The sequence below is a fragment of the Haliotis rufescens genome, unplaced genomic scaffold (genome assembly GCF_023055435.1).
Source record: "Haliotis rufescens isolate VD_foot unplaced genomic scaffold, xgHalRufe1.0.p SCAF_15, whole genome shotgun sequence".
Lineage (NCBI taxonomy): Eukaryota > Metazoa > Mollusca > Gastropoda > Lepetellida > Haliotidae > Haliotis > Haliotis rufescens.
Window position 1 is genome coordinate 8,178,680 of NW_025963835.1, and position 21,245 is coordinate 8,199,924.

Below are 21,245 nucleotides of genomic sequence, written 5' to 3' on the forward strand. Positions count from 1 at the left end.
AATACTCATACCGACGTACACCGGTCTGTTGAATTTTATATTACTTTTCTACATATGCAACGCGGCTAAGTCGTTATCGAATATCTTGCTTCTGTTAAAAGCCGGACTGGCTATAAGTTTCCTAAGTCTTTCTTCCTCATTAGATCTGACTAATTTAACATCAACACGCTTCCTTAGATTCTCCATAGTTTTACCAAATACTGAGTTATTCATGAGCTTATACAGATTCTTTTCGAAATAGCTGGTAGCTATCTTTCTTAAATCTGTGTTCAACCTTATATAGGGCTCCATCCAAGGGCTTTGATCGAACTTTAGAACTCTGTGTATTTTCTTAAGTTTCATACCTAACGATAGATACAACTGGAGATTTCTGTAGTGAACTATATATTTTGTCTTATCCATCAAATTTGGTACGAGTTTTTCTATGTTAGCTAACCTACTATTACCCATCAAGGAGTGTTGATATTCCGACATCCTATCTTTATTAACCATTAATCTTTCGGGAGCTAGCGGATAACTGTTATGATCTTTATGTAACGAACTTGGATATTCCAAGTCAACTTCTAGTATGTACCCTTTATTCACATCATTATTATGGATATTATTCACATTGACCCATTCAAAACCACCCGTGGGTAAAGGTTGACTCATAGCCCATCCGTACAAATTGTTAGCGTCGAGATATAATATGTGCGTGTCGGGTTTACTGGGATCGTATCCTTCCACTAATTTATTATTAGCCTTAGAATACCTTTTAGCTGCCATCGATATACCACCTCTTAATCCTTTCTCAATAAACAAGTGCATATCGTAATCTGTGAGTAGTTTTAGTTCTACGCCGGTCTTCTTCAACAATGCATCCCACGATAGTCCGGGACTGGAATAGTACCATGCCGGGTCCAAGCCGTATTGTTTTAAACACGTCTTTCTAAATATCTCGAATATATCGGCGAGTAACAGTACATCGGTTTTTAAGTACAGATCGTGATAATCGCCTAAATTCTTACAACCTAATTTATCCCAGACCGTCAGAGCGTGTTCATAATCGGCATCTGTTATTCTAGATTCTGTTAAGTTACTATAGAATGATTCGAGGGGTGGTAATTCAGTTTCTTCGAATCTAGACCAATCATCCATATATTGGTAAGGATATACACCTTTTCTCAGCAACAAATGACGAGTTATCTTATCGGTATATTGATTTGTTATCGCGAAGTCATAACCTATAATGTATAGGTTTAGTCAACGAGAACGATATGTATTTTTCCATATTGTTAGGAATGCAAGTTAAACTGCCGTCGGTCTTTGAGATAGCTTGCATAATGAGATGTGAATCGTATCCCCTAAGGTTGTGAAACACAACGGGGATGGGTATTGTTTGAGAGTTCATTTTTAGTTTCAAGTTACACTCGTTATGAGCGGCTCCCCGATAATTACCCGTGACGTGGCAATGATCTCTTACGGAATCCCCATCCAGGGGTTTATTACAAACGTGACAAATCGTTGACTTCTTATGGGCCCCCCAATCATCCCTCGTCATACGCATGGGTTTCTTACACGATAATTTTTCCCTGATTATTCTCTCTTCATTTTGTAGATATTCTAGGAACTTTCCCGCCGCATTTGGTCCTCTGTAAATCACGGGCGGGTTTGTTTTCCCATCATACCTTACAACTATATATCCAAACCTATATGACCTTTGACCCCTATCCCGCATTCAGAACACTTATAGTTTATGTGTCCGCGCCTAGACATAGAGTAGTCTTACCCATGAGTGTAAACTTGCAGTTATTCATGGTATATACATCTATCATATCATTTGTCTAAATGCAAATCACATCTACACTAGGCGAGATATTGATTAGGCTATTTATAGATCATGGTTTATGCATAGCCACAGCTGTCACTGCGTATTCATGGTATAGCTGAAAATCAATAGAGCAGATAACCCAATAATAACAAATGTGACCTCTCGGTTCTTTTGTTCCTCTGACGGTGTATAAAACTGACTCATTGTTGGTCTCGGTATTGGGTCTAGTTTTTTCCCAAAAACGAGGAAGTATTCGTGCATGGCAGATTCGACATCCTTAAACGTTTGAATTGAATGTCCTTCCTTAATCAGTTGTTCATGAATAAAGTCTAATCTATTCATTCTCTGCCGCATATATTGTGACTGAGCTGCTTGGAGTTGTTCTAAAGCATTGTTATGTCGTTTACGCTCCTCTTCAACTTCTTTAGCGTTTGATTCCCTCATACTGGAAAATAAATAATTACTCCCCGAAAAAGCTAGAGCATTAACAACAGCTCCACCGACCATCATCGCAATTGTTGCCATATTCAAATCTTTATATGAATATAAATATTCAAATGTTTAATTACTTCATTATGTCTTCCGGGATAAGTCCTTGTTTGATGAGCAAATCCTTCGTTGCCATTGCTAATCCAATATCAAGAATGGCCATACCAATATCAAATCCATTAAAATCTAGCTTGGGTGGTGTGGCTTTAGTAATCATTTTAGCCATACGAGCATAGCCAATGGCCAAGCCGGTGACCACTGCTGAATGATATGTCGCGTTTACCAACATTTTACCGTCTGTAACTGGAGTAGTCATGCTTCTTATAGCATTATATGAGGACTAACCTCTAATTGAACTTGTTGTTGCGGCGGGGGTGATGTTTTCTCTTCTCCGGTCTTATAAAAGAACCATACAGCCGCTATACCAGCAACTCCTACTAGTGCCCATGTTTTAATCGGATTAATATTTGAATTATTTATTAATTTCGCTTTGCGCGCCAGCCCACCCTTTCTTCCTGCAGCTATTTTTTGGGGGTTCTTAGTAACTCTAGCTTTTAGTATTTTCTCATTCACATGTGGTGCATCCTCATTCACTGGTGGTGGTTCCGCAATCTGTTGTTCCTCGTTCACTTGTTGTTGTGTGTTCACAATCTGTTGTGGTGTCACCTGTTGAGTCTCCATTATTATTAAGTGGGCATGTATGTTTAAATTGACAATACCTAGCCGTTATTAAAGCTGTGGTGAATGGAGCTAAGAACATTCCGAATAGTTCTATGATAAAACTCACAGCTCACTGAGCTTATAGCGTGTTCGATGAATGGGTCTTTCTCGAGAGATTCGCATAAATACATGTTCTGCCGGGATGGGGAGAAACGTACTAGCTACGACTGTGTATAGTTGTAATATAGAAGACCCTATCGTTTTAGTCATGGTAGCTCCCAGTCTAGACTCGTAACGCGCGTACAGTTTTTTAATCTTTTCGTCGGTCATGTTATCAATTTTTTCGATGGTATAATTTTCCCCCAAATATTGGGAACATTTTCCACCGGCTACCAAAGCCGAGAGTCTTTCTCTATGTTGATCTACATGTTGATGTGTCTGTAGATCAGGCTCAGATTCTTTGAGCATTTGTTCGATGAGTTCGTCGCATTCCATAATGTAATACCTAAGGAGATATTTAAGTCTAACATAATATAATATGGCATATCCAATACATCCCGTAATAATGAACTGTTGCGAAAGAATGAGGATTTCGAACCACATTTTATGTAATATTAACCGCTAATGTTCAATTTGCTACAATTTGCTATGATTTTGCTATATTTGCTACATTTTGCTACATTTTGCTATAATTTTGCCACATTTATCTACAATTTGCTACATTTTTTTCTATAATTTGCTAAGCAATTGCATAAGCAGCTGGTTGATCGGTTTTTAATACGAGTTTACAGTGCTTCGTTGCCGCTAACACTTTTCTGACTTTGTCTCGTTCGCCCTTGGTATAAATGACGTCATTTTCGCGTAAACATTCCTCGAATGAATCTCGATCTTTGCAATGAAACAGCGCTACCCATTTGGTCTGCTCTCTGAGATCTTTCAGGACAGAGTTGTATTTTTGAGTAAGTACCCAAACGCTATGTTGAGTATGCCGTCTGGAGAATGCTAAATAGGAAAGCATATCTTTCTTTTTTGTGAGTTCTTTACTAGCGCTGCAATCGTCTATTACGTAAAGGGTCGATTCTCCTTTGTATTTTTCGTGACATACTCGGAGACAGTCTTGTAAACGATCGCCCGGATCGACTCTGTGTACCCCGTTGTCATTCATTACCCAATATCTCGATAAGTATGTTTTATTAACGCTTATAGTCGGGCACAGAATAATAATATGATCGAAAACGTCCCGATAATGACTTTCTAAAATATCTAGAATAAAAGCTGTTTTTCCGCAGCCCGTTTGCCCGCATATGATAGCGCAGTGCGGATCTTTAGGTAAAAGATTATTAATAGATTGCTTGCACGAATCTCCCATTCTGTATATTAAGTTGCGCATCCATAATCACGTACAAATATATGTTTAATTTACCAGCTGATTCCTGAAGCTTCGTTATCTGTATGGTGGCACCCTCGCTAGCATTTTCTATTCTCCTTCCACTGCTGTGTAATTGGTTATCGTCCGTTGTTCGCATGTCGAGCCATAGCGCGTACTTCGTGGTGAGGTATTCACCCATCGATACACTCCCGAGAGACAGATCTTTCACGACCGCGTTAACTTCCGGAGAACGTTTTATAGAAGGAAGTTTTTTAATCTCATCCCACTGGTGATACGCTAGCATTCCTTGGCTATATAGTTGATTAGGAACGCCCTCGATAGTCAATTCTACTTTTGTAATCTTGGGATTGTAAAACTTCTCGGTATTTCTTTTAAACGCATCGGAGGGGTCCTCGAACAACATTAAAATACCCTTCAATGACCTCGTGGGAACGTTTAGATTTATATTCCACATCGTATCTTTTTTGTCCCTCGTGATCTTTCGGTGTCGAAGCACGCGATCGTACAAAATGGCTAAACTTCCGGTATACTGGTTACAAATTTGTCTGGCTAATTCGGGATCCGTTATCATATCGTACTCCAGCGAGATATTGTAAATGGAATAGCTAGCATCTTCAGCAGCTCTGATTACTCTGCCGTAGTCATTAAAAGTGAGTTCGTATTCTAACCTATCGCCTAGGGATGCTTGATAAAAGGGCATGTGGGAATCTAGTAATTCAAAGTCTAGGGGAATATAGAATCTGTTACCTAATGCGTCGGCAACGGCCTTATCTTTTTCGTTGGTATCAACACCATTTTCAGCACCCACGCGCAGTCTCAATGTGTTCTTATTACAAATACCTTGGTACTGTAAGTTTTCCCGCTCTTTATCCGTTCTCCAGAGATCCATGTAGCAATAGTATACATCGCTATCGTCGATACTCAAAACCTCATTACCGCTAATTTTAATCGCGATTTTCTTAACGATAGCACGACCTATGTTCTGAACGGGCTCCCTGTTAACGTCGGCAGAAGTCAAACTAATCGTAAATGCTAGTCGGACAGTTCCCGGAACTAACACATCGTGTGCGCCGAGATTAGGAAAGCGAACCAGAAGCGTTTGATTCTGATCTATGGTACTAGGGTTATTTGTTATAGTTACAGACTGACGAATTGCTTTGACCCCTAATGGATCACGAAGTCTACGTTGTGGGTTTAACTTGCGTCCGTATTGCGAAGACATTGTTTATATTGAAATTATGTACCCTATGTTTAATATAAAAATGGCTAATTTTGAACATAATGACTTTGATCTAAGTACCTTTGATGACTTTGATAACCAGAATCCAATCGAAGATACTGATGAAACCAACTTTGGTGGCACGAATCTTAACGATGAAATTTTACAATCAACCGTCAATGATTATTACGATGCCTTAAAAGATGATACCCCAATAGGTCGTGACTATTCAAAGTTTACGATAGATAGTAAAGGAATATTGCGACTGCGTGGCGCTCCGGATATTGATCTTATGCATGCTCGTACTCGTAAGCCCCTAGCCTTGTCTACGATAGCTGCTAAACACGGCATCGGCACTGTTCGTGATGAATTAGGTTTTGTCGACTACCGACGACTTTCCGCGAAGACTACTAAGGTTCTTAGGACCGTGCGTACTGAACTCGGTAATACAGATGATTTGGAAGCAGCCTCGATGGTGGCCTCGGACGGACTCGGAGAAATCTTAGATACCTATTACGATAATTCCACGTTACAGGTTCCATCCTCGGAGTTTAGTATTAGGGAATTACGAGGTCTTGACAAGGCAATGCGAACAATGCGGGGAGAACTCATCAATAATATAGCCAAGATATCCGAAATCGACAAGCATATAGCTCAAGAGAAAACAAAACTTGAACAGGCGGACGATGAGTTCAGTAGACGCCGCGTAGCGGAAAGATTGCGTAACTTAGAAGACGAAAGATAGGCCCGCCTCAAAGCAGCTTCCAGTAATAGAAAGGCACTTCGTTCGCAAATCAGTCGTATTCGAGAAACTATCGATCAAGTCCTCAACGATGACACTACACTGGCCGATAAAATTAAAACATTGTTCAGAGAACAGGGAATAACAATTGCCAGTATTTTAACCGCATTGGGTTTTATTATATCGACTTTGACTCTCTCGTTAACAGGTGGCAGTACAGGTGGTGGTACACCGCCTAACGATAAAAACGGGATAAAAGAGTGGATAAAAAAGCATTTAAAAGCACTGGGAAAGCTCGCTGAGAAAGCCGCAGCCGCACTTCCCGGTATAATAGGGAGTATAGTTTCCTGGCTATTGAATTTATTAGCTAAGACCACCACTTGGCTTAGTCAAAACTTGTGGGGGGTGATCGTAGCAATTGCAGGGCTGTTGTACGTATTCGCTAAGAACTATTTAACCAAATCAGTTCGCTAACCAAATCATGAGTAAACCAACCGAGACTCCACCCACTACAAGCGCTGTTTTTTCATCGATATGTTGTTGATTTTTAGCCTCAATATGCGGTGGCACTTGTGCGTTAGTAGACGGTTGTGCATTAAAAGATGTTTTAGTAGATAACTGCGGCTTGACTATTCCCTTTTCGCCCGTGATCGTTTGCGTTATTAATTCAACATTAATATCTGAATTTATACCTGGTTTTTGTTGATCGGTAGCGATAACAATTTTATTATTATAGCCTATCACTTGACCGATCTTAAGTTCCATATTACTCGGAGACATGTATAGTCCCGGCGCATAAACGTAGTCCACTTTGGATTGAGCGTACTGTAATGCATCTTGAAAACGCTTTATAGATGATGGTATGTCAACTGGTGAATTAATGGCGTCCTCCATGTTTGAGACAAACTGTTTTTGTGCATCAAACGCCGTCCCAGTACCGATAATTCCCGTTCGTGTTTGCGATTGTGCACCGAGAATTGCCCATACATTAGTTCTTATCGATTCATTAACTCTTTCAAATCCTGGATTAGTAAAATTATTTTCCGTTTTATCATTAAGAAATTCATTCCAAGCATCTGTTGTATCGTTTGGATGCACAAACTTTGTTATAAGATAAGGAATGCCACTCTCAAAGTTCATACGATCTGGTCTAAACTGTTTACTCGAGAGAGCAAAGCCTGAAGGGATCACACCCTCTTTAATTAAATAATCGCTTTTATCTTTAATAGTTCTTTGTCCATTGTACGGAATACCTAGACCATGGCTAGGTCCTTTAATGCGCCAATCTTTACTCGTAGAAACATTAAATTCATTACAAATACGTTCGAAGGCCCTCTTATTATAATGATTATTTGCGTGATTCCATGCTTGATCCAGCGGTAATGGAGCACTAATTTCTTTAAGTATACGTCTAATCTGATAGTACACGTGAAATAATATAACAGACTTATATAGTTTAAATCCTGGGGCATTAACAGATACACCACATCCCGTTGTGGCACACCATACGGCAAAGTTTAACTGATTCTGCCAAAATTGCATCGGACGGTTAAACCAATCGTCCACCATTTTATCGTTAGTTGCCGTGAAACTGTATTTTTCAAAGATATCGTGGAATTTAACGGTAAACTCAGCACCGGAGGCAGTTACTATAATCGATTGATTAGTAATGTGAGTCGATTTCATATTTAAGTTATGATATAGTATCATTGTATATTTAATATGTATGTTACACTCCCTGGAATAACAAATGGTCAGTCTATTGAACTGCTTCATACTATCGATAACTTGGATGGACAACTCGAAGTAGCTCTATGCGATGTAACGTATTACCCACTGTGGACAAATATAAGTGCTGCGAAAGATAATAATAAGATATTAATAATACATGACAAAGATAGAATTATTACTATACCTGATGGGTATTACAGCGTATGCTCACTCAATGATGAATTTTGTAAGCCTATGGGAGCTAGTCTCACACAAAATGAGGCGACTGGGAGACTGAAATTATACCCTGGAGAAAATGGTGTAGTTCCTTACGGGAACTACTTTACAATTACAATTGGATTTGCAATCGATGATATAATAATAATCGATTCATCAAATGAGGGATCTAAATTACCTGATTTAGTTCCCTATAAAGAGTTGTGCATCCATCTTGATCAAATCAGCACGACGGATAATATTCAACTAGAAAGTCCTTCAACTCTACTCAGATCTGTTCCAGTGAAAAATGAAAAATATAATAGCGGTAGAACGGAATCTTTCTCAACATTACAATATAAAAAATTAAAGTGGGGTATTATTTCAGACCTCAAAATTTCTGTATTAGATGTAAAACATCAACCTGTACATATAGGATACTTAAGTGTAACACTCCATATTATATAATGGTTGATTCCATATTTAAGTTATGATATAGTATAATTGTATATTTGATATGTATGTTACACTCCCGGGAATAACAAATGGCCAGTCTATTCAACTGCTTCGTACTATCGATAACTCGGATGGACAACTCGAAGTCGCTCTATGCGATGTAACGTATTACCTGAGGTGGACCAATATAAATACTGTGAAAAGAAATAATGAGATAATGTTATTATCCTCATATGGCACTGTCAAATCCATTACTATACCTGATGGGTATTACAGCGTAAGCTCACTCAATGATGAAATTTTTAAGCCTAATGGAATTAGTCTCACACAAAATGAGGCGGTTGGGACAGTGAAATTCGACACTGGAGATCCAAATATAATTTTATTGGACCCATCACCTACACTTGAATTTACACGCTTAGTTGGCACAATTAACAAGTTACCAGATCAGGAGGTTAAATTACCCGATTTAGTTCCCTATAAAGAGTTGTGTATCCATCTTGATCAAATAAGCACGACGGATAATATTCAACAAGAAAGTCCTTCAACTCTGCTCAGAAGTGTTCCAGTGAAAAATGAAAAATATAATAGCGGTAGAACGGAATCTTTCTCATCATTACAATATAAAAAATTAAAGCGTGGTATGATTTCAGACCTCAAAATTTCTGTATTAGATGTAAAACACCAACCTGTACATATAGGATACTTAAGTGTAACACTCCATATTAAAAATAATGGTTGATGCATCAGGCCCTGGAACACTAAGACAATGTAATACAATTGCGCTTTCCGATCTCGGAGACACAGAAGGATTTGATAAACCCGGTTACAATGGTAAGTTATACGCTTTACACTTACACGATAATGTATACAAGCGGAAAGAAGTCACATTCACGGGTAATCTAGGAGATTTAACCGATGTCGATGTTAGTAGACTCCTTAAAAACACTTCGTACAATATTACTCGCAACGACGATAATAAATGGACTATGGTCGAAGCAAACATCGAGTGGCTACTGAATATCGTCATTACCCCACCTTATGTGATGATGGGTAAGGGACATAATTTAACTAAGATAATAAATAGTGGCATCGTACTCGCGGCTTATATCCCGTCAAAACGAAAAAGTGTGTTGGTCACTCCCCTGCCAGAAAACCCAGGTCATATGTTATATAGTCGTCCGGCCTTAAAAAATGTTACTTTAAATTTGATTACTGAATTCGAAGATATTAAAGATAACTTGAGTGCAATACCTAATCTTTCCACGCTTATTATTGAAGTCTTGTTCGGAGATGCACCGGTAGATGCCTTCGAAATATTACCAGGTCTATCGATTAAATGGCTCAAGAAACACGAGCGTCAACGTTGCAGTATTATTCATATCGGAGCATCGCCCATTGCAGCCCTCGAGGGGGTCCAAATTATTAAAAGTGACAGCATTTCTCTTTCTAAGATATTCTTGCCGTATAATATACATTTGATAAGGTTGATGTATAGTCTCAAAACATTTAAGCAAGACCAATTAAAGACTATTATATGATCGTAATATACACTATGAGTTTATATCCGGCGCTCAATGAAGCATTTGAAAAGATGGAAACTGTTGATGGATTTTGATTACATCAAATAAGCGACATAAAACATCGAATAGAGAAGGATAGGGAGTTGAGACTTGGATTGTATAAAAAGTATCGCAGAGCCGTGAATGCTCTGGACGGAGTTGACACCGCTCTTGTAGTATCTGGCATGGGACTCGGTGTAGCGGGTATCAGTTTACTATCAACTATAATTGCTGCGCCTATCGTGCTCGGCATGGAAATAACCGCTGGAGTCTCGGGACTGGCAGGAATAGCGATAAAATTCATTTCTCGTAGGTTACAAAAGAAAGCATTAAAACACGATAGTATTCGGATACTCGCCGAAGCAAAGTTGAACAGCATTGAGGATCATATTTCGACAGCAATGGCTGATTGTAAGATATCCGAGGATGAGTTTCATCTAGTGCTGTCGGAACTCACCAAATACAACGAAATGAAGCAGGAGATTCGATCAAAATCTCGTAAGACCAGTGGTATTAGCGAAGACGAGAAAAAAAAGTTCATAGAACAGGGGAGGCAACAAGCGCGTCAATTATTCCGTGCCAAAACCAAAGAACTGGTCGGAGATTAAAAATAGATTGCTTACTATCGTTTGATCACATTTAGACAAATGCTTACATAAATATATATAATAATGGAGAAAGCTATTAAATGGAGAGAATTACCACAAGGTTTTTATTATATCAGTGATGTCAAACCAACCAAATACGGTTATCAATTGTTTCTTATCAATTTACAAAAAGATTGTAGTTATAAAGTCTGGTCTCCTAGTAAAATGAACGAAGAACTTAATAAAAATGTTGAATATCGCTTTATCGATAAAAATAATGAAGAATATTTTTATTACCATTTAGACTCATCTAAAGCAATGATTGGCCCCAGGTATTGGTGAGCTGGAGTCAATTTAGCTGAATCTTATGACTATCGTTAAATCGCATAATCATTTTGGCATAAAAAATTCCTCCTGTAGTGGTGATATAGGTATATGAATCTGGCTCCAGTGGAAGTGGTCCAGAACCCCCATTACCTATACTACTCCTTTACATGTGCCCTGCTAGACTGTGCATCTGGTGTTCAATCATGTCAGTAGTAGGAGTTTCGTTGCTTGTTGTGCAGATCTCAAACTTACTCAATGAAAATGTGAAAATAAAACATCGCTAGAAACGATGAGGTATCATGATTTACACTTTCAATTGCATTTATTAACTGTATTCTAGGCATTGTTTTATAAACAGAGAGATTAAATTAACATATGTAATTGTCTCATAATATAAGCCAGGTATAGCAAAAAGCTGCATGTGTGCACACTTTTTCGGGTGATTCAGTTAACAAATGGTTAAATCAATGCCTATTAATATAATGACTGAAAAGATCTTTTAATTTAATGATAGGAAGAGATTGTATCTAATGACAAAGGTTCGTTTCAAGGAGGTCAGTAGCATTCTGATCATGGTTGCTGTAAATAATGATGAGTGTGTAATCTGCCGATCATTTCAAACACCGTTTCGCTGAAATTAATGTAAACAATATTTTTAATGAAATCCTGAATGAATTAATATAATATATTACAAATGTAAGTCCAGATTCACAATGGATGCTTTTATAACGAGATGCATGCTCACGGCAATGTCTTTGCAATATACTCAAGAAAGTACAGTAATCAAATATTGCACAGTACCTTTTTATTAATTTTTTTTATTATTATTGTTATACATGTACAAAGGAATTCTGTCTGTCAGTTGGCCTTTGTGCGACCTATAACTTGAAAACTTCTACATAGATTCTTTTCAAACTTGGTGCACACTTTTTGCAGACCGAAGTTTGATTTCAGTATCTGAATTTTCTGAAGAAATACAGCTTCATTTTATTCACTTAGAAGTATTTTACTTTTCTTACATTTGAGCAACCTTTTACTTGAAAAAGACTACTGCATGTATTCTTTTCAAATTAAGGGTACAGTTTCAATGGTTCAAAGCAGTATATGTATTTGTGTTATTTTAAGATGTTTTAATGATCACAAATTTTATAATCATTGCTCTGTAGAGATATTATAAAATTGTGTTAAGAAAACTAATACTACTTTTCATGATATTACAACAATGAGGCCAAGGTGACCATGAACACATGCATCAGCTAGCAAATGACCCACATACAGCAGGTTAACTGGTTGGTAAACGTGGAATATAGTTTTTGTGCTTTATACATGATATATTGATAGTATACATTGGATAACATGAAGATTCAAAGCAGTTGATTTCTGTTATTTACAAGAGTACAAAAGCTTTGTCTTCCTTTTTGAAGAGTTACCAAGCTGACCACCTCTCGCTCCTTCAAATTGGACAAAAAGAGACTATTAAATCTGAAATTTACTCATCAAGGACTACATTTATGTTGGAAGGCCCTGTCCCAGGTTGATTGTACACAACTGTTTATTTGTTCACATACTAGTTTGGAAACACCTAAACATAAAAGAAAAACCTTCCGACCTCACTATTTTTCCAGAAGCCATTATCTGAGAACCAATATTAATTTCATTTCTATTGACAACTATTCACAAGCTTATTGGTGCAGCCTGTTGATATGTGTGCATCATGATAGACCTGTATAGGTGTGAGGGAGTGAGGAGTCAAGTGAGGTTCCAGTGTTTGTTCCAGTGTCTGTCACTTCTCCTCAGAAACTACTTGACCAATCAACTTCACATGCTTGTTCCCATGATGAAAACCCAATTTGTTCAAATGGCTCAAATCTGATTTTCAATATGGTCACAACAGTACATGTGTAGTTAGTAGTGGGGTTCAACAGTTATGTTCCGTTTTGAAGGTGATATTTTTAGTTTTGACTTTACAATGAGCATGCCGTAAATTCTCTCAAAATGATTATTTGACTCTGTGAATTCTCCCCAGAAATAGCCAGACTTAGAGAGTTGGGCCCCATTCCACAAAGCGATCATAGCACTAAGACTGTCATAATCCTATATGAAAGTATTGGAGTTACGATCACCTTAGCGCAACGATTGCTTTGTGGAATGGGTCCAAGAACTTTGGCATGTATGTTTCTCCTTATGATGTCATCATTTAATATGCTTAGTTTTTAGTCGTCAGACTTTATGCAGAAAATATTAAGTGCTGACAGCAACTTTTTAAGTGTCTGTCTTTGTTGACATAATAAACTGTGGACTACATATCCAGGTGTGCTACATGCAGTGCCAACCAGTTATGTTACTAACCAGATTGGAGTGTGACAATGAAGTGCATGTTTTAGATGTTTTCTTGTTTACCTAGTTCAATTTGTCTACACTAACAGTGTTGGTGTAATATAACCTCAACTTGATGCTCATGTCCAAACAGGAAAATGATTCCAAACGAGCTCGAGCTGTAAAGAAGGCGAATGATGAAAGGGACATGAAGAAACAGAAAGATAAAGAGATAGAGCGGTGAGACTCACTTCTTGATTCTGGTGACAGTATCATGGGATGTGACTTTTGAAGGCATTTTCACAACAGGATCACAGTACTTACAAGTTATATGCTCATGGGACAAAGAAGTGAGAAGTATTTGTAACACAATTATAAATGTAGTCTTTCAATCAGTTTCCCAGGAATGTTTGACCATATAATGTGTGATTTGTAACTTTTATTAGACATAGCTCTCAACTCAAGAATATTCAACCAGAGATCATATACCGATATATGGTCTCTGATTATGCTCAAACTTGAAACTTCAGGCTATGTTGAAGCTCAGTGGACTCCTATTTGATTTGTTGGAGCACCTTTAGAATACAGTACCACAACTTCTCGTGAGGACGATCTCTGCCGTAGGTCACATGTCTCAAAGACAAGCAACCAGTCTTTATGAGAATCCATCGGACGCGAACTTGCGACCTTTCGGATTGTTAGCCCAACAGCTAACCAACTGAGCTATGTCCACACTGTGAAACAAAGTGCAAATTTATCTAGTCATGCCTACGACGTTATGGAACTGAACGAAAAGGGTCGAATAGGTGACGGACCCTTACGAAGGTTACGGGTAGGCATTGTGTCTTGTGACTTTAGTCTATCGACACTTACGAATGATCCCGATGCCATTTGGCACACTCATCCCATTCCGTAATCTACAAGATAACGAGTGGCGAGGATTGATCCGATATGGCGCGAACTGAAAACGGCTCCAGGCGTCAGACGTCAGACGTCGAACTCGCGAGTACGCATGAATGATGTGTTATTTAATAATTCGTCGGGTTGATTTTGTGACAGAAAAGTGTGGTAGGGAACACTGTAAGGATGATGTGGATAATAGTAAGGAATGAGGGAGGCATGTGCATGGCTAGTGACGACACAACGGTGAGTTCGCTTTTGAATCAATACTGAAAAAATGTAGCCGGTGAAAGTGGCTTGTGTGAATGTTCCAGGACAGTTTCCAGTAGCCAAAGTATTTGACACAAAACCATTTCATTCTTTTTACTCGATGTTTTTGTGTGAAGAATATTAGGAGCCGCTATAGAATCTATAATAGAAACTAAACGGGTAGATTTACCAAACCCTAATGATCGTGAAGGGATGATTGATCGTAAAGGGGATCCAAGGGCTAAGGACAGAATTCGGGTAATCTAATAGCCACTAAACGGGTACCTAACCCTAATGATCAAAAAGGGGCGATTGATCGTAAAGGGGATCCAAGGGCTAAGGATAGAGTTCAGGGTAACCTACCCTAACACTAGCGATATTTGAATGTGTTCAGCGCCAATATAATATCCCTAATAAACTACATTCTTGTGCATAATAATGAAAATTAATGCACCGAAAAAATAATGTATGTACAGTAAACTACGGTTATAATGAACTCAAAGGGACTACTAATTTTAGTTCGTTATAACCGTAATTCGTTATAAGCATATATACAGCATAACTACAGCATATAGTCGGGACTAAAAAGTTAGTTCGTTATATCCGTTAGTTCGTTATAAGCGTGTTCGTTATAACCATAGTTTACTGTTTATTAGTTCCCTTTATAACCCTTTTCGCCACTTGAACTACGAGAAAAACGAAATAAAAAATATATAAAAAATAAAAGTGCTTTTGTAAACTAGCGCTTGCTATAAAATGCGCCGCCGCAGGCTATATTCAGTTAACAAATATTCAAAACTCTCCACAGCGCTTGGCGTATTCAATGACATTTCGTGTAGAGATGGTAGATCACTGGGAGGAGCTTATGCACACTCGATGACCCCTGACGTCACAGGGCATTGTTTCGCCAGTGTGACTGGCAACAAAATACTACAAATTACGTCATAGGGTATTGTCACGTGTTTGAAAAGTTTGTGGTACTGTATTCAAAAGGTAGGCCGATTTGTTCATGGCAGTAAACTGAACCATAAGACACAAGAAGCTGAAGCTTGTCTAGCAACTCAGATCATGGCATCAACATGAAAAGAGTAACCATGTTTGTAGTTCAAAACATTATGAATTACAAACTATTCTCCTAAAATAACAGAGTTTGCTGATTGGGTTTCATTCATTGCAAGAAACAGAAATTCAGTTTATTTAAAAAAATGAGAAAAGAAATATTCAAATTAAAACAGATTTATGCCACTATTGACACTGTTTATAAAATGACTTTCAGCTCTCTCCATCATGAAGTGAAAATATTGCATGACGAGTACAAAATAATATCTACTTACCCTGCAGGACAAGTTGGGTTTAAGAAATGTTTTGAGCCCTGAACTTACTACCTTGGTCACAGCTGCACGCTGCACGCTGGTGATGTGTATGCGTTCAACATTAAGCAGGTGCAGGTTGACCAAAGACCTCATGTGACTGTTCATCTAAGTCTGATGTGGGACTTCATTGCTAAAAATTCAGTATGTGCATCAAGAGAACCACTGGTTCAGACTGGCTGCATTCCTGGGACAACTCATATTAGCTAAGCAGTTGGCCGTGTAGCCTGCACACAACTTGAAATAACCTTGAAGTTGAAGGTTATCAGATCTTTTGTCTTTAGCATATGGTATCATAACAAATATTCTGAAGGATTGTTGGCCTCATGTTGTGATTTGCAACACTTTAATGTTAGAGGAAGGATGTGACAGGTGAAACAGGATTTGTAAAGATGAGGCACTCAAGGAGCCAGACTCTAGTCCATGACATAATCTAGTCCAGATTACCAACAAATCAGCATCACAAACTACAGACGACAACGCCAACTATGGGATAAGTTTGCAATAGGTTTTGTTTGTTTGTTTGTTGTTTAACGCTGCACTCGGCAATATTCCGTCCATATGACGGCGGTCTGTAAATAATCGAGTCAACCAAGTCAGCAAGCTTGACCACACAATCCCGTTAGTCGCCTCTTATGACAAGCATAGTCACCTTTTACGGCAAGCATGGGTTGCTGAAGACCTATTCTACCCCGGATCTTCATGGTAGTAAGAAAAAATCAATGTAAATGAGAATAGTTATTATACTAGCATGCTTTTCCTGATACAACAAATCGAAAACCAACCCTGCATTACCCAGTCTGAACGATTTTAGCAGTATTCAGATGAGAAGAAAGAGAGGGTTCAAAGGGCGGTAACTCAGATCAGTAACCTGGTGGAGAAGCGCCCTCTAGCGGAGACACAGGTTTTTGGTCAATGTTATGGGATCAAAAGCGAGGGAATTTGCAATAGGTTGTATCAGGATAAGTACTGATATACCGATAATAAATATTCTGATTTATTGAATATATACTCACTCACTATAATAAAGCTCCTACAGAACTTATAACTGCAGTACAATGTAAGTGTTTGTGCAGGTTAAAGGAAGACACATCAGTGGTGGCCAAGGACAAAAACAAGCTACAACGGAAGCTAGAGAGGTACACCATCTACCACAAGTTCATGGAGAAGGTGCTGGAAGCAGGAGAGGAGTTCCATGAGATGCGTGACATCATTGCCCGTCATGACACACTCACTGCCACACATGAGGTAACTGAACACTTTCACCACTTTATGATTTATATTTGTGAATAATCATAACTTTGTGTCATTGAGATTACTTGAAAGCCAATGTGAACTCCTGTTATTGTTACTTAACCTGCTGAAGAAAATATACATCATCATGCAGATACAGCAATGCATGTTTGTGTGCAGGACTTGCTGGAACGGGAACAGAAGAACCAGGAGGTGATAGAGAAGCAGAGGCAGACACTGCTCAAGTACATGGAGGTAGGTTGTTCTGTCAGACACTGCTCAAGTACATGGAGGTAGGTTGTTCTGTCAGACACTGCTCAAGTACATGGAGGTAGGTTGTTCTGTCAGACACTGCTCAAGTACATGGAGGAAGGTTGTTCTGTCAGACACTGCTCAAGTACATGGAGGTAGGTTGTTCTGTCAGACACTGCTCAAGTACATGGAGGTAGGTTGTTCTGTCAGACACTGCTCAAGTACATGGAGGTAGGTTGTTCTGTCAGACACTGCTCAAGTACATGGAGGTAGGTTGTTCTGTCAGACACTGCTCAAGTACATGGAGGTAGGTTGTTCTGTCAGTCACTAGGCCAAGTTGTCTTTCAGGTGTAACTCCATTATTAAATTTTCTTAATAAAGTGACATTTAATCACCACAATTTTGCACAACTCTCAGATAACAAGGTAAGAGGAAACATTCCAACAAACAAAAATTGGTCAGATAAATTGTGATTACTTCCAAACAGATAATTGTGTGAGTCAATTGTTAAGTTTATTTATACATATAAATGTAGTTGGTCAGTCAGGTCAGCAAGTTAGGCATAGCTCATCTTTCAAGCCCTGATTGTGAAAAATCTAATCCATACCCTGATAGTGAAAATCTAATCCCTAGTTAGTTATGATAAATTCAAACAAGATTTGTTTGTTTGTTGTTTAATGCCATACTCAGCAATGTTTCAGCTATATGATGGCGGTCTGTAAATAATTGAGTCTGGAACAGACAATCCAGTGATTGACATCATGATCATGGATCCACACAATTGAGATACGATAAAATGCATCAACCAAGTCAGTGAGCCTGACCACACGAACCCGTTAATCGCCTCATACGACAAGCATAGTCACCTTTTACAGAAAGCATGGGTTGCTGAAGACCTATTCTACCCCGATCCCCACAGGTCAATTCAAACAACAGCATGTATGTTTATGTTAACAAGTGAGCCTGAAGGTTAATCATCCATTTTCCCACTTGACTCACCTGGTCAGAGAAATGTGCTTAGCAGTCATCACATAGTATCTGAATCCAGCTTGCAGGCAGCTGACAGGTGTCTGGGCGGTACCAGCGGTACCGGCAGAGATTGAGTGTGGCCATTAACATTGTCACTGACTGTTGCAGGAGAAGGACAACGAGATCCTGGGCTACAACAACCAGCTGTCTGGACTTCAGACACGGCTGGACAAAGCACAGAGCGCTGCGGTCAAATGGGAGTCAAAGTGGACACACATCAAGAACACTGCTGCAACCAAGACACTACTACTTGGCAGAATTAAAATGTAAGTGTAGATAGAATCTGTGTTCACTTCATATTCTGTTTGAGGGTGGAGGGATTTTTCACCATAAGTCTTGTTCATCATCTTTCCTTTTACAACTTAAGGATCTGAATTCAGAGCTTTATGAATAGTGTTACAAGGTGATATCCAAGTTGAAGTGCAATGGGTCCTACAGAACATAATTATAAAACCAGTAAATGACCACACAATATTTAGATTTAGTACTAACTACTAAATGACTTTTTCGCGCGTATCCAAACCATTGGCTAATTACGCCCGTAACCTAATCACCCCTTGTAACTGAATCACCCCCGGGTCAGCACCCTGCACCGTGCCCGGTGCAATAACCCCGCGCAAGCGTCATCCCTCCTTTGTTACATCCTATAGTCCATCATTCGCGCAGCATCTCTCTTCAAGTACACACGTGTTTCGCTGTATCTAATCGCTTTCCCACCCACCCACCCAGCTTGCCACTACACAATACCAATGAGTATTGAACAAATTATATTAAAACATATAGTTTTAGGTTTACAATCACAAAAGGCAATGGGTCAAATAGTTGGAAGCAACAATAAGTAACAAGCCCAATTGTATGTTAGTGCACTAAAGAATGTCCAGATTTAAGTCACTGCCAAATGTCTTGTAACAGGCCTGTCTCTGTTCTTGAATCTGGTAGTGTTGAAAGCTGGCAGGAATTCAGTGTTTTATATAAGGTATCCAATCTGCACTTGACAAGTAGATAAGATGCAAGTAGGGTCATGAAAGGCCTTGAACTGCCCTCGCTCGTATACAGGTACAGACAACAACCAAGGGAGGCAACTCAAAATCACTCTTTCTACTAAATCTGTCCACCGCAGCACTCAACATTTTACAAGTGTTTAAGCCATTTCCGAACACTCACAAGTACTACCAATAACCTGACAACAATCTAAACTGCCCCATAACAATAGTAATAATATCCATGTTTATGCTTACTCACTATAACTGTACTACTTTATAATACTAATATATACTAATATTCATAAACAAGATAAAAACAGTGAAATGTACAGATTTTTTACTTGTCCTGCATTACTCCTTTAAGCATTCACTACTTACCTTACAACAAAAGATGGGACAGCTTAACAGCGATGGTCCTGGGTAAAGAAATATAACTGTTGTTCGTAGTCCCACTTTTGGTGACTACCGCCGCGGTCCTGTGACCTTGATGACGTCACAGGTCACCTCTTCACATCACTGCCTGTCGCCTGAGGTTTTGAGGTGACTGAAGCCAAAGTGGGGATGCAAGTCAGTGACGGGTGGGACTTTAACGTTGTAATGCAGGATAAGTATACAAATGTAAAAAATATTTAGATTTTTACTAATATTGTATCTTAAGTGGCATTTTGGAAGCTGAAGTATCAGTGAAGACAAATTGACCTATGGATTTCACCCTCTTCATTTATAGGCCAATGCAAAGTTTTAGTAGAGATGCTTGTACCTTTATCAAGCAAGTGATGACTCATTGAAATATAACACAAGTTGAAATCAAAGTCAAACTCTGTCTTCATTGTACAGTATTGTCATGATTATTTGGTGGAATTCATGTATCATATATTCATTGCTATGACACTATCTCTGTTGCCAGGGCAACACACAACCTGTACCAGCTGGTGAAGAGACACCAGAAACAGTCTGCCCAGGTTGAGGACACTGCGGAGCAGTTATCACAGGTATGGCACACACAGACACCTGGTGTCTCACACTATTGCTGGCCAGTCCCATGGAAAGCTCTCTCTACATATCTTGTCTCTGCTCTCACTTTCATTGATCACGACTTTCTGTTAACCATCAGGCCTTGTAACTTTGTCTTTTTCCATGAAAACTGTAGGGTAGCAGAGAGACATTTAGCCTGAGAACAGGTTAAGAGATTTCCAGCCAGTTAAAGAAAGTGGCTGTATATTTACATTTTTCTGTTAGAGCAAGTTGGTTGTGCGTGGAAAGTTGCTCTAATTGTCTACACCGCCCCGTGGTCAGTGGTACCGAATGTTCTGTAGTGATTTCTGAATGTAACCAGCCAACTGAAGGTACCGGTACTATTCATCCCATGGCACTAAAGGTTATTGTGAGCACACCACCCACAAAGAGACTAACCAGAGATCTAATTTGCTGAAAGTTGTGCACATAACAATAGCTGGATGGCATCTATGACAGATACACATGCACTTCATACAGTAAATGTAACTAAATATAAGTTGGAATAAGAATTCTCATTCGCAATAACTTTTGTAACTAGCATGTAAATGTGAGCAATAAATATCAATCTCAGACACTTGCTGACATCACTTTAAGGAACTATTTGAACAAAACATTAAATGTTTGCTTGCTGTCTGTGCTACTGAACACTGGGTTGTAGACTCTGCTAGTCAGTTGTATCATATACAATCTAGCTATTCTGAGTGGTGTCATGTGCTAGTCATCATTCA

General features: G+C 38.9%; 1 protein-coding gene across 2 annotated transcripts in view; it reads left to right on the forward strand.

The window, feature by feature from the left end:
* The window catches only part of LOC124125450 (coiled-coil domain-containing protein 42 homolog), a 31,751-nt gene that overhangs the window by 5,503 nt on the left and 5,003 nt on the right, over positions 1–21,245 (forward strand). For both annotated transcript variants that reach the window (XM_048396105.1, XM_048396104.1), the window contains exons 4-8: positions 13,639–13,724; positions 17,080–17,251; positions 17,417–17,491; positions 18,626–18,783; positions 20,408–20,492. In XM_048396105.1, coding sequence (XP_048252062.1) covers positions 13,639–13,724; positions 17,080–17,251; positions 17,417–17,491; positions 18,626–18,783; positions 20,408–20,492 — 576 coding nt within the window. The remainder of the gene's footprint in view (positions 1–13,638; positions 13,725–17,079; positions 17,252–17,416; positions 17,492–18,625; positions 18,784–20,407; positions 20,493–21,245) is intronic.